This window comes from Pangasianodon hypophthalmus, chromosome 5, assembly GCF_027358585.1.
Source record: "Pangasianodon hypophthalmus isolate fPanHyp1 chromosome 5, fPanHyp1.pri, whole genome shotgun sequence".
Taxonomy (NCBI): Eukaryota; Metazoa; Chordata; class Actinopteri; order Siluriformes; family Pangasiidae; genus Pangasianodon; species Pangasianodon hypophthalmus.
In genome coordinates, this window is record NC_069714.1 from 26,953,161 (window position 1) to 26,966,149 (window position 12,989).

Genomic DNA, 12,989 nt, shown 5'->3' on the forward strand with positions numbered 1-12,989 from the left:
TCAGACTGCTGCTTCTTTCTTTAAAGCTGAGTATAAAAGCAATTTACCGGGTCAGAACTTGATTACACCCAAGTGTCTTTACAGATGACTAGTGGAGAAAAAAATAAATGACTCACACTTAAGCCTTCCAATCTTTCTCCATAATCCTAGTAGTTTTATAATTTACAAGTAAAAATGTAGAGACTCTTGTAGTGCTCTACAGTCAGTGATGTAAAAGACAATTTATCCAGGCTACATCCAATGACAGAGCTGGGAGAAACACAAAAGGAAAATCTTAGAGACAAGCACATGCTTAGAGATATACCTTATAATGGATCATGTAAAAATGTCCACAACTGTGCTGACAAATAGAAGATGCATAAATGCATACATATTGTCTATGCATATAGAGTTCAGGTTTAAAGGTCTGCATACTGCTAATATTAAAAGACATAGAAGAATGTCATTTAGTGTGTTAGGTTTCACAGAAGATCCTTCATTATTATGAGGAACAAAAATGGTTTTAAAAAAATGTTAAGTGTATTAACAGTGGGGAAAAATACTATTACATCATTAGAACATTTTCATCTCCCTTTCTTAACGTGATATAAATATCTATATAACTCACATGCCAGGTTTTCCCTTAACTCTAAACTCTTTTGTGTCTTTGTACCAGTGTTTGAACCCTTTAACTTATACCATTTATCTGCTTTCCTTTTTATACATTCAAAACCTGCAAAACTGCAAAACAACTCCAGCAAGACATAGCATGTGCAGCTCCATCTATCTTTTATGTCATGTAATAACTGTACTACTGTATTACTGTATTACTTCTCTTGAGATTTGGAATATTTTTTTATTGCTTATACATTAAAATTAAGTGACAGGATTCTTATTTAATAGGGCTGAGTTTCCCAAAACAGAGAACAAAAATCATCATTAAATGATAGAGCAAGCATCACATTGAACACACTCTCGCTACCAGCTGAGATGATCTAAATTTTACAGTGTGGTGTATTGTATTCTCAGTGTGTAAGTATATAAACTTATGTGTGTGCAAGATTCCCTGCCTTTGCCTGTCAAAAGAATTAAGTGTGAAATGCTCTCTACTGCAATTTAATAAGCTGTGTAGTGGACAACCATCTTATTTACCCTATTACTTTAAGAGCATCCTGTATAATGTCTTCACCATTAGCTTTTAGACCCTCTAAGTAACATGGAATGACACTGTTAGTAGGTTAAAATCTCACACAGATGAGAGGAAGGGCTTTTGCACTAGAGCTGTGAGTGTTGGGGGTGCAAATTGTTGCCCATTCTGTGCTAGGTGTTGTGAATGTTGGGGGTCGCTGATTGTAAAACCAAATGGAATGGAAGGGGTGGGAAAGGCCAAATGGCAAACACTGTCATAATACGGTCAGAGTGAAGAGTGTTAGGCTCAAGACTCATTTATCCTGTAAATAAGTGACATTTATCCAAAATAATCTTGCTGATAGTACAATCACATTTTTAACAACACATATTATCACAAAACAGATTTACCAAAATCCAGTTGTAGGTTTAGACCTCTAATGAGCAAGCCAGAGGTGACAGTGGTGAGAAAAAAAACTCCATGAGACAACGTGAGGAAGAAAGCTTAAGAGAAACCAAACTCAAAAGGGAACTCATCCTCTTCTGTCTGATGCTGGATAGTGGGATTTTAAACCATTACACTATACAGGTGTAGAAGATTAAAGACAAGCAGTACTGTAGTACTGTGAGTGTGCTGAAAGAATGTTCATTATGAGTCCTGGGATGAGAACGAAACAGCCTTTATGATTACAGCGGCATTTCTTATGTGCATATCTTTCAGTTATTTTTTATATAGTGCTTTTAACAAGAGACATTGTCATGAAGCAGCTTTATACTTACATATCTGACATCTTCTGGGAGTTTTTTCATTGGAGTGCAGTATGTGAGAAGTGCTTCATAAACTAATAGCATAGTAGGGTCTTTTGGCATGGATTTTCGATCCATGTTAACAATTTTTAATCTTTTCCTTTAATGGTTACATTTTGAATTTGTTATCAGTTTGGTATCAACCTTTGTTAACATTAAAGACAGAAAAAAAACAGATTTGCACCTGTATCACTTTTAAAATGTAATCTTTATATAATTTGTAACTTCATAATACTCCATTGGTACAGCAACAATAAAATGTAACATAAGTCACTGTAAAAAATAACATCTAAGAAAATGAAAATATCTTGAATATAATCATCTAAATTTATGTAATAGTTCTTATTATATTACATTAATACTTCCTGTAATAGATTACATTAAACCAAATATAAGATTATTAAACCTATTTCTTTTACATTTATGTTGAGAAAGAAGTAAAATGATCTGCCAGTAGTATAAGACAATGTAAAGCTTGAAATGATTAAAAATGTCTAGAAATAGCTTTAATAATCTTATGTTTGGTTCATTGTAATCTTATAAGAGGAAATAGTAGATAAATCTGACTATATGTTGTGACCTGTGTCTTTCAGACACCAGTCACAAAGCCTAAACGTGAGCCAGGTGGTGCAAATGCCACAGTGCTGTCTCGATCACCAAACACCACATCAGCTGGAGTGGAGATCGAGTGTGGAGATAGAATACCAGAGCCAGGAGATCAGGAATGAAGCGTCAGGGTGTGGATTTCACCTCAGGAGCTCCATGAGGTCCAGCTTAATCATGTGTGTGACAGGCAAAATAACACAACAGTAAATTCTGAAATGTTATATGACTTTTCAGTTTTGTGTCTGTATAAGGCGGGTTTGATTAAAAACAAACAAAAAATTACAAATACATATTTTTTCAGTATTTGCAGGTTTTTAAGATCACTGCTCTCCATAAGTTGTGTCATACTTTTAATGTTGTAAATATACAGTACATTTTAATAAATTTGTGTTAAGTATACCACGTGTTAGTCAGAAATTCTTTCTTGATGGGTCACTGGCTATCTTTAACTTGCCTTACCATCTCTATTTTAGCTATCTGAAAACCCGTCTCTCTACATACAGCCATATTGACTGCTCTTAATATGGTTTGGTGGGTTTTAAAATTTCAAGTTTGCAATGGTGAGGTGCTTATGGGAAAATAGAGTAAAACAGACGAGTGCTGGTGTGTGTGGCATTTGTCTCCTACTAACAGTTTGTGTAAGCAGAGAGGGTAACCCTTAACCCTGATTGACAGGGACAGCCTCTGTTATACTTTCTTATCTTGTGTCTCTCTTTTTTATTTTTTGTCAACTTAGTCAATGTGCACTCAACTTTCAAATGTTAAACTCTGAGAATTTTGTGTATAGAACACAGATATATACTATGTGTGTGTATGTGAGTGTTTTGAGAGGGGGTTGGTGAACATCCTGTATTACAGCCTGGCCAGTGTTAAGTGAGTGACAGGTGTGAGTTTGCATAAAATGGCCTCCATCTCCCAAGATGCCCCGGCTATCCAATAGGCTGTGGAGATGAGGTGATGATGCTGTCAGGTCTCGAGGTATATAAAGTAAAAGTAGCGTATTAGCACTTCTGAGCAGTTGGAGCATTCCCAGCCTTGCCTCGGGTGTAGGGATTGCTTGGGAAAAAGCAAAACTACACGGATCCCAACCTGTGTAGTTTTGTTTTTTGGGAATATTCTTGAGGCTCAACCGTTCTCACACTGGATTTTGGAAAACATTTCTGGATAAGGAGGTTGTTTTGGAAGACTAACACCGCTTTGGGCTCCGTCCCCACTGTTCAAGGCACTCTTGTGGATACAAGTAAGTAAGCTTCATGCCCTTGCACCTACATCCTGGACACATTGCACTTGTTTAAAAATGTATGCTTTGCATTTTGCTGTTTTGTGATATAATGATTTTGCAACAATAAAAAAATAATATAATAATAAATTGATGAAACCCTGGCTGAGACAGGCACATCAGTGGCCCTGTTAAGGGGTGGGATAGGAAGGAATAAGCTAGGCCTGTTGTTTTACACAATAATTGATTTTAGATTGGAACTTATCATCCCCCAAGGTTATTATATGGTGCGATGATTTGAGAAAAGCCAAGAATAGCCTGTGATAGCATTAGAGTGGTGTCCCAGCTCGGCCACAATGTCTTTTTAAGGGAATCAGCAGCAGGGCTATCAGTTGCACCTCCAGCTATGTGCCACATGGTGACTGTCAATCAAGCAAAGGGGCTGATTATTTTTAGACCCAGCCTTTTGTGACACTGGGGCTTCAATTTCTTGGGAAGTTTTTGTTTTTTCCCAAAACTGTGTCAATCCTGAAGTTATCCGGAGACAATGAGATAACTGATCATGTGACTTTACATGCTATTCTTTAAGAATTTTGGACAGATGGGTAATCATTTATGTTGCACCCAGACTCTTTCAAAACTTTTAAATAATTACTTTGTGCTTGGTTTGGTTGCTGAAAGTAGGACAGTTACTAGGATTTATTGATTTATGTGTAATTCCCTTACTAAGTTCTATAGCAACTACTATTTAAAAGTCATTGCTGCTATGTTTATACAATAAAGACTTGAAAAATACAGTTATACCTAAAAGTACATACACAATAAATATTACTGTGTGCTTTTAATGGTTTGAGCTAAGCATGAATTATAAAATCTGTTTTTAGTTAAATTGAACTATGTGAATTTGAATTTAACATGCATCTACTTACTATTCAGAGCCACTTTATCTGAGCATCAACTTTATTGGCACAGACACACAAGCTATTTTAGGTAAAGGTCATGTGCAGCTGCCTGGCCATTTTAAAAGTGCTGGTTACAAAACCTCCTATACCTATTAGAAAGGCATTGCTTCCTAAAAGACCGATAATAACTGTGACAATTCACATTGTGAATTTTTTGACTGATGGTGAAAATATTTTGTTAAAGATTCTGAACAATATTTAATTCATATTAGAAAAATTGAAATAATTCTGTGATCATGCATGCAAATCATACAAGGCAACCACAAGCAGCTGTGATGTGTGTGCATGCAAATGAAATGCTCACACTGGTCACCATGAATGAACTATTCAGTGACATACATACTGACACATCATTATATGACTAACAAATAGCTAAAATAAACCTCCCTAATTAAAAAAAACAAGGGCTAAACCATTACATTTGGATTTGCATATGCCTATGTGTATGCTGGGGGAAGGTGACAGAAGTGAAAAGTCATTGTAAATGAGGTGACGGATAAACCAAAGGCACCAGTTGTTTGTGTCATGTCTGTGAGCTGTCAGTCGATGCTAGATGTGAAGGTTTGGTCTAACACCCAGACCCCATGGAGCCACTGATCTCTCAAGTGACAAGCTGCTCTTCAGCCAGCTGCTAGGGAGTCATTGCAATGATTGTTCAGTTTAACTACAGCTAAAAATACCCAGCCTGTAACTCTTCATTTCTTTATAATTGCAGTAGGTTGAGTGTGAATAAGCAATAAGTGTGAATAAGCAGTAATCAGTGCTTTGTCATTTGTGTTTCTCTCAGGGTGCCCAACATCATGACAACACAGGCGCCAACATTTACACAGCCGCTTCAGAGCGTTGTGGCACTTGAGGGTAGTGCCGCAACGTTCGAAGCCCAAGTTAGTGGTAAGGAGGCCTTTTGATTTCTTGATTTCTTGTTTGTGATGAAAAGGATTATTTAAAATCAGCACTATGAAAATGCAAATTGTGACCTTAATATTATAAGTTCATGAAATGTCCCAATGTAAGCACTCAAGAACATCAAGTGTAGATTATTATTACATTATTATTTCTCTGTATTACAGAGAAAACAATATAATTTACAGAACCATTTCTAACTGAAAATAATTAGAAAATTCACAAGTTATGTTAAGCAATTCTAAGAAAAAAAAAACATTTGAACGTTTGCTTAAATTATATATTATCTAAGTATATTTTTAAACTGATGTAATCACAACCAAAAGAGCGCTTGCTAATAAGACCCATATTATTGGATCAGGTAACCCAGTTCCTGAGGTGAGCTGGTTTCGTGATGGCCAGGTTCTTTCTGCTGCCGCTCTGCCCGGCGCTCAGATCTCGTTCAGCGAAGGCCGCGCTGTTCTGAGGATCCCCGCCGTGACAGCCGCACACAGCGGAAGATTTTCTGTGAGAGCCACCAATGGCGCTGGACAAGCCACTAGCACTGCTGAACTCCTGGTTACAGGTAGGAGAACAACATCTTGAATTTTGGGTTGCCATTTTGTTAAAGTAGCAGTGTCACAAATTGCTACTATTACTACATTAAGACATTACCGTGTCACTGGACAGCTGCACCAAAACAACCTTCAACAAATTTTATTTTAAAATCAAAACATTCCAGTTAAACTTTTTGCTTTTAATTTACATACATCACTTAGTAAATTCTCAACCAATGCAACTGCATTTTAGTAATATTTAAACCACAACGCCACTTGATGGCTCCGCCCCTTTAGCTACTCCTCTAGCCTGCCCCTAGTGTAGGCTGCATCGACTAAGTGCAAAAATGTCCTATCTGGGCATAACACAGGACAGCACAAACAACACTGCAGACATAAGGGCATAAGTCATACTGACAGAGCACAAAATCAATTGACAAGAATAAAAGCAGCTTTGCTATTCAAAGCCCTTGACATGTTTTCTGTGTACATGGAATTTATGTCAAAAGAAAAATATCTAAAATTAGACTTAGCATTGAGGCACTCTGACTTTGTAAAAACGGAATTTTCCCATAAGACAAAGACATATGTTCCACACATCGGGGTAATAAAAGTAACTACATCTCACTGAATTTCCCAAAGTGAACACATTATTCATACATAAAAGTATGTAAAGTATGCAATTTGAGATGCAGCTGATGTGTTTACTCACTGATCTTGAAAGCAATTTAAATTTGTGCAATCAACACTGTTTTTCACACTTCTTAATGTGATTTTAATATGAATTGTGCATATTAAAACGATTGTATATGGTCAAAAGCATTTTCAAGTGTCATGGCCAAATATGCCTCATATCATAGTTAATAAGTTTGAAGAATATTCTAGCGCAAGTCATCACCGCTGTTAGCATTTAAGTGCTAATAGTACAAGTCAGGATTAAGTGTAAAAATCCGGAATTAAGTGTAATAAATCAAGATTAGGTGTACAGGTTATGGTTTTGTTAAATGGATGTCTCTGCCAAATAAAAATTGGATACGCTTTTAAGGACCCATATCATGTCCAAGGGAATTAAGGACAAGTATTTTTAGTACAGTGTAAGTAAGCTCTAAGGTACAAAATGTGATGGGAGATTTATGTCATGGTTGAAAATGAGAGCATATCCAGTTTGAGGTTTGAGAAGATACTCATCTCCTGCCCCTCAATATATATTCATTTAGAAAACAGAGTTAGGTTATGTTAAAATAAATCTGTGCTGAGGGGTTCAGTTGAATTTCTTTTACAGTTAAAGGTTTTTCCCAAAAAAGTAATCTGCTTTAGAAGTTCTTGTTTTTAATATCTTGATGTTTTGGGTCTAAAGGAAAGCGCTTGATTAAAGGAGCTGGTCTAGACCCAATCAAAAAGCTCATGCCCCAGCTAATACTCACAAAAAGCCTGGTAACCAGGAGGCATACTATCTTAGATTGTGCTTATATTGTGTTTTGATTATGTATGGATTATGTTTAATGTGTATTTACATTGTGTGTTTAAATTAGATTGATTTGATTGCATTTGACATTGTGTTTTTGTGAAATTGTGAAATTATGTTTATAATATGCTTAAATTGGCTTTACACATTGGTTTTTGGACTGTCTTTGGATGGTGTTTGGATTGTGTTCAGGTTGTAATGAGACTGTGTTTAGATTGTACTTAGATTATGTTTGGATTGTTTTTGGATAGTGTTTGGATTTTGTTCTGAATTTGTTTAGATGTTTGTAAATTATGTTTGTATTGTGTTTAGATTATGTTTGGATTGTGTTGGGATTGTTTTTGGATTGTGTTTACGTTGTGTTTGGATTGTGTTGGGATTGTGTTTATATTGTGTTTAGATTGTGTTTGGATTGTGTTGGGATTGTTTTTGGATTGTGTTTATGTTGTGTTTGGATTGTGTTGGGATCGGTTTCAGATTGTGATAAATTGTGTTTGGATTGTGTTCGGATTGTGTTTAGATTGAGTTTTGATTGTGTTTGGGTTGTGTTTAGATTGTGTTTGGATTGGTTTTAGATTGTGTTCAGATTGTGTTTAGATTGTGTTTAAATTCTACTTGGACTGTGATTATTAGATTGTGTTTAGCTTGTGTTTAGATTGCATTCAAATTGTGTTTGGATTGTGTTTAAATGGCATTTAAATTGTGTTTGGATTGTGTGGAGATTCTGTGTTGAGATGGATTAGATGTTGTTTTTACATTGTGTTAATATTGTGTTGAGGCTGTGTTTAGATTGTGTTTGTTTTGAAATTGTGTTTAGATCGTTTTTGAATCGGGTGTATGCAAATGTGTAGCATTTTCCCCCTTTTGTTTCAGGCTCTGTACATGTTCTAGACAGTTCAAGCTAAAGCTAGGACAGCAGTTGGTATTGATGCCAAGAGTTATTGCTAGCCAATTTGTTTGCAAAGAGCTAATGGTAGTTATAAGCTAAGCTAAAGCTATGTTTCTTTGTTTTCTAAGGGTTAATGCTATGTAGTTGTATTATTAACAGCTACTGCTAGCTAGTTTAAGTTGCAAGCTAGTTTTTTTATTAAGAGCTAACAATGGCTATGTTTTTCATAACAGCAAATTCAAGGAAGTTTGATGCTAAAAGCTAGTAATAGCTAGACATTGCTAAGTGCTAATGCTTAGTAGCTTTGATGATGAAAGCTAAAGCTAAGAAACTTAGTTTTCTAAGTCTTAATACTAGATTTGTAATATTAAGAGCTAATGCCTGCTATTTTTTTTTTATAAGAGGGAATGCTAGGTAGTTTTGATGCTACATGCAAAATATACAAAGCTTTTTTTTTGTAAAGGTTAATGCTAGGTGGTTTTAAAAGAGCTAATGGTGGTTTAGGGTTTAAGGTAAAATAACATGAATTATGTTTTTTATCAACCAACAAACAAACAAACAAACAACAGTTAATGCTAAGTGACTTGGTTATGAGCAAAAATTTTCTAACTGAAATTTTATTTTATGCAAAGAGCTATAAAACCACCAGTAATTTCCAGAAATACCAACACACAATGAAAACTAAATAAGTCAAAATTAAGTAAACCAAGACATTTTACATTTTGAAAGAAATTTAGTATTTTAAATGAAGGTTAGTGTTTACGCTATGTAATTTAGGCACTTTTTGTAGTAATATTTCAAACCCTATGTGGGTATTTTTTTGTGTAGTTTTCATATGACAGCCGAAAATAATCTTTTTATGCATATTTTGTGAATTACGTAACTTTAGTAATAATAATACCAACATGATCAGAATTGCTTTTTTAATCAGCACTTGGCATGAAATGTTACCAGTGCTTAAGATTAGTGAAAGTTCGTCTTTGTATTTCGTCTTTTTTTTTCTTAGAAATCCATGTGTAATTTAAAACAACATAATCTCCTGCATGAATATACCATACTTATATTGTTACCAGTGATGCGTTTTGAGAGACTGATCTCATTCTGGGTGTTGGGTCTGGTCTGGTAACTCTATGTATGAATTGCCTTTCAGCGGAAACTGCGCCACCCAACTTTATTCAGAGACTACAAAGCATGACCGTGAGACAAGGAAGCAAAGTGAGACTGGATGTCCGTGTGACAGGAATCCCTACACCTGTGGTGAAGTTTTACAGAGAGGGAGCTGAGATTCAGAGCTCAGCTGACTTTCAGATTGTTCAAGATGGAGACCTTTACAGTTTGTTGATTGCCGAGGCTTTTCCTGAAGACTCTGGTACATACTCAGTTAGTGCCACTAACAGCAGCGGACGTGCGACTTCAACTGCAGAACTACTGGTTCAAGGTAATTTCTTAGAATATAACTGTGGATTGTATCTTGAAGCTGTGGAAATCTTAATGGTTTGTATGTAATGTGAATTCAAATATGAAAGGAAGTATTAAATGGGTTATGCTTTAGAGAGTCACAGAAATGTTTTCCTTGATTTATCTCCTCAGCTAATTATAAAAATCTCTACGGCTTTAATATTGTTTGTTACATCAGACTGAATACCAAACTCTAAAGTTACCAACTGTTGTGCAGGTGAAGAGGAAGCTGTGCCTGCTAAGAAAATTAAGACAGTCATTTCAAGCTCTCAGATTTCACAGGCCCGCCAAACCAGAATGGAAAAGGTGATCAATATTTCTTACTCGAAGCCGAGTTTACTGTCATCACTCTGTGCTGCTCTGTTAATACCTGGCTTTTGTTCGATCCACAGAGAATGGAAGGTCGCTTTGAGGCCGCATCCATGCAGATGCAAATGGAAGGAGATATTCTTGTTCAACAGATGGCCCACAAGACTCCACCACGTGTGCCACCCAAACCAACCTCCAGGTCCCCTCCATCCCTTGTGACTAAAGTTTCAGCTACTCGTCAACAGTCACCTTCTCCTGTGAGGCATGTGAAGGCACCCACACCAACTCCTGTCAGGTAATGACTTCTTCTATTTTCTACGTCATTTTTTTACGTCATATTTTAATGCGGCATGGTGGTGTGGCAGGTAGTAATGCCACCTTACAGCTCCAGGGTCCCTGGTTCTATCCTCAACTTGGGTTTCTTTTGGTATTGAGTTTCACAAGTTCTCCCAGTGCCTATGTGGATTTCCTCTGGGTTCTCAGTATTTTCTCTGAAAAACATGCTGGTAGGTGGATTAGCTACCCTTAATTGCCCCTAGGTGTGAATCTGTGTGTGTGCTTGGTTGCTCTGTGATGGACTAGTGTCCCATCCAGGGTGTATTGCCACCTTATGCCCAGTGTTCCCAGGGTCCCTGACTGCAACTCTTGCCAGGAAAAAGAGGTTACTGTAAAAGAGTGACTGTACTATGATTGGACTTTTTGTTTTAGCTTTAATTAATTGCATTTGGGTTTAGTATTTTGGTGCTCATTGAAGACCTTGGTTAGTTAGATCAGGGGGGTTAGATTAGGTTTGGAATTGAATTCTATAGGGCAGTAGATCCCCAGGAACAGGCCGGGTTATTCTCCGTTAGAAGACCCTGAAATGGACTCCATTCCAATTAATTGTGGGCTCCTGAGACTTGTGTGTTATATCCTTTATTACTTTACCTATACAATTCAGACTTCAAAAATGCTCCATAAATTAAACATAATTACTCAAGCATACTGACATATCTTTGAATGGTACAATATCTTAGGACTAGTTTTCTTTAATTAATGTCTAGAAAATTAGTCCTAAGATATTGTACCATTCAAAGAAATGTCAGTATGCTTGGTGAACGGTAAAGGTAAATTAATGAAACACATTAAATATGTATATATTGAAATATTTATGATGTGTTTAGTGGTTCTGATGCTAATTTCTTGGTTGGTGCTGTATTTCCATTATTCCTGTGTGCTGTGCAGAGGTCACAGAGGTCACAGAGGACATCGCTACACCAGTTACAGTGGCAGTTATAGTTAATAGGAGAACAATTTTTAACAATCTCAAATATAAGGGATAACAGTCAGGTTTTGCTATTAGCACCTAAAAACAAAAGAGTCAAAACAAAAGCGACTCAAAATTCAAGAATTCAATGCAGCTATACGATACAGTTATTTGACAGCTCAGCTCGTTAGCGATCTATGATGTGACAAGCACGATGGCATTGAAGGCCATATCACTATAAATGTTGCAGCATTGGAGCCTTATCTCTTTGAGCAGAGGGTATGGACGAGGAGGTGTGAGAGCTAGACAGTGCTGCTGCATTCTCAAGTAGAGATGAAGCAAGAGATGAAGCGAGAGCTAATTCCCACTGGCATTACTATCAGCAGGCAGACAAATGGCATTGTGAATAATTTAGAAACCATTAACCAAAGTGAAAATAGACTAACATGTCAATGAAAGAAGTTTAAATGAAAAAAAAAATCATAATAATAAAAATTTCAAAACAAAGTAAATATTGAACATCACTGAAGATCACATGTTAATTACAAATATTAATATGCAAATTATTCATGGTGGGTTTTTTTCTTTAGGTTTTCTTTAGGAGGATACAAGGAGGATACAAATAAATAGGCATTAAGAATGAGGAAAAAGTCTAATTTCTCAAAAAAATTTTTTTTTTTTTCCCCAGAACTGTATCCCCCTCCACAAGACTGTCCATATCACCCATCAGACCTGTCAAGTCCCCAGTGATGACCCGCAAACAGGTTACAACAAGCACAGAGGTTCTGCCTCCATGGAAACAGGCGGGCTATGTGTCTGAGTCCAGCTATGTAGCCAGCATGGCAGCTAGAGCTGCACAGGTTCAAACCACTACTCAGGTCCGCATGGAGCAGCGCTGGGAAGGCTCCATCGCCATGCAGCAACAAGTCAGCGGTGTCGCTGTCAAAGAGGTGAGCAAAATACTCAATCTTACTTTCTTGAAGTTTGAGCTGAATTGATTTGCATGCACGTAAAGGAGAGGAGTTTGTCCTGCCACATGATGTTCACTATAAAATCTACGTATTGACCAGGTATAAAATGTTACCAAAATGAAAGCTGCCTGTGTCTTTAGTACTTGAAATGATGCATTAATATGTGTCTACCTGCAATGCTGAAAAAAAACCACATATTTTGTTTTGCATCCTAATTTTACCTGCATGTGTGAAAGGAACAGCAAAGCATGGATGACAAATCTGTTGCTGTTGCCACTGTGGTGGCAGCAGTGGACCAGGCTCGTAGTCGCAAGCCTTTTGCTGGCTCAGCAGAGCCTCATGGTGTAGACAGCACCACTGCTACTGTTCTTCCTGCACCTCCGACCGAGCAGGTAGTTTGGTCATTCAGTGACGTGGTCACCCATCCAACCCTTTAATTCACCTCCATCTTGGTGCCTCCATTGACTTCCATAAACTCAAATTTCATCTTGTCTTTCCAAGCTGTTATGTA

General features: G+C 36.8%; 1 protein-coding gene across 15 annotated transcripts in view; it reads left to right on the forward strand.

Annotated features, from left to right (window-relative positions):
• Window positions 1-3,525: 3,525 nt before the first annotated feature.
• ttn.2 (titin, tandem duplicate 2) overlaps window positions 3,526-12,989 on the forward strand; it is a 174,588-nt gene continuing 165,124 nt past the window's right edge. For all 15 annotated transcript variants that reach the window (XM_053233883.1, XM_053233884.1, XM_053233885.1 and 12 more), the window contains exons 1-7: window positions 3,526-3,760; window positions 5,489-5,592; window positions 5,966-6,169; window positions 9,645-9,932; window positions 10,170-10,258; window positions 10,345-10,556; window positions 12,196-12,457. In XM_053233883.1, coding sequence (XP_053089858.1) covers window positions 5,502-5,592; window positions 5,966-6,169; window positions 9,645-9,932; window positions 10,170-10,258; window positions 10,345-10,556; window positions 12,196-12,457 — 1,146 coding nt within the window. In that variant the 5' untranslated portion in view covers window positions 3,526-3,760; window positions 5,489-5,501. The remainder of the gene's footprint in view (window positions 3,761-5,488; window positions 5,593-5,965; window positions 6,170-9,644; window positions 9,933-10,169; window positions 10,259-10,344; window positions 10,557-12,195; window positions 12,458-12,989) is intronic.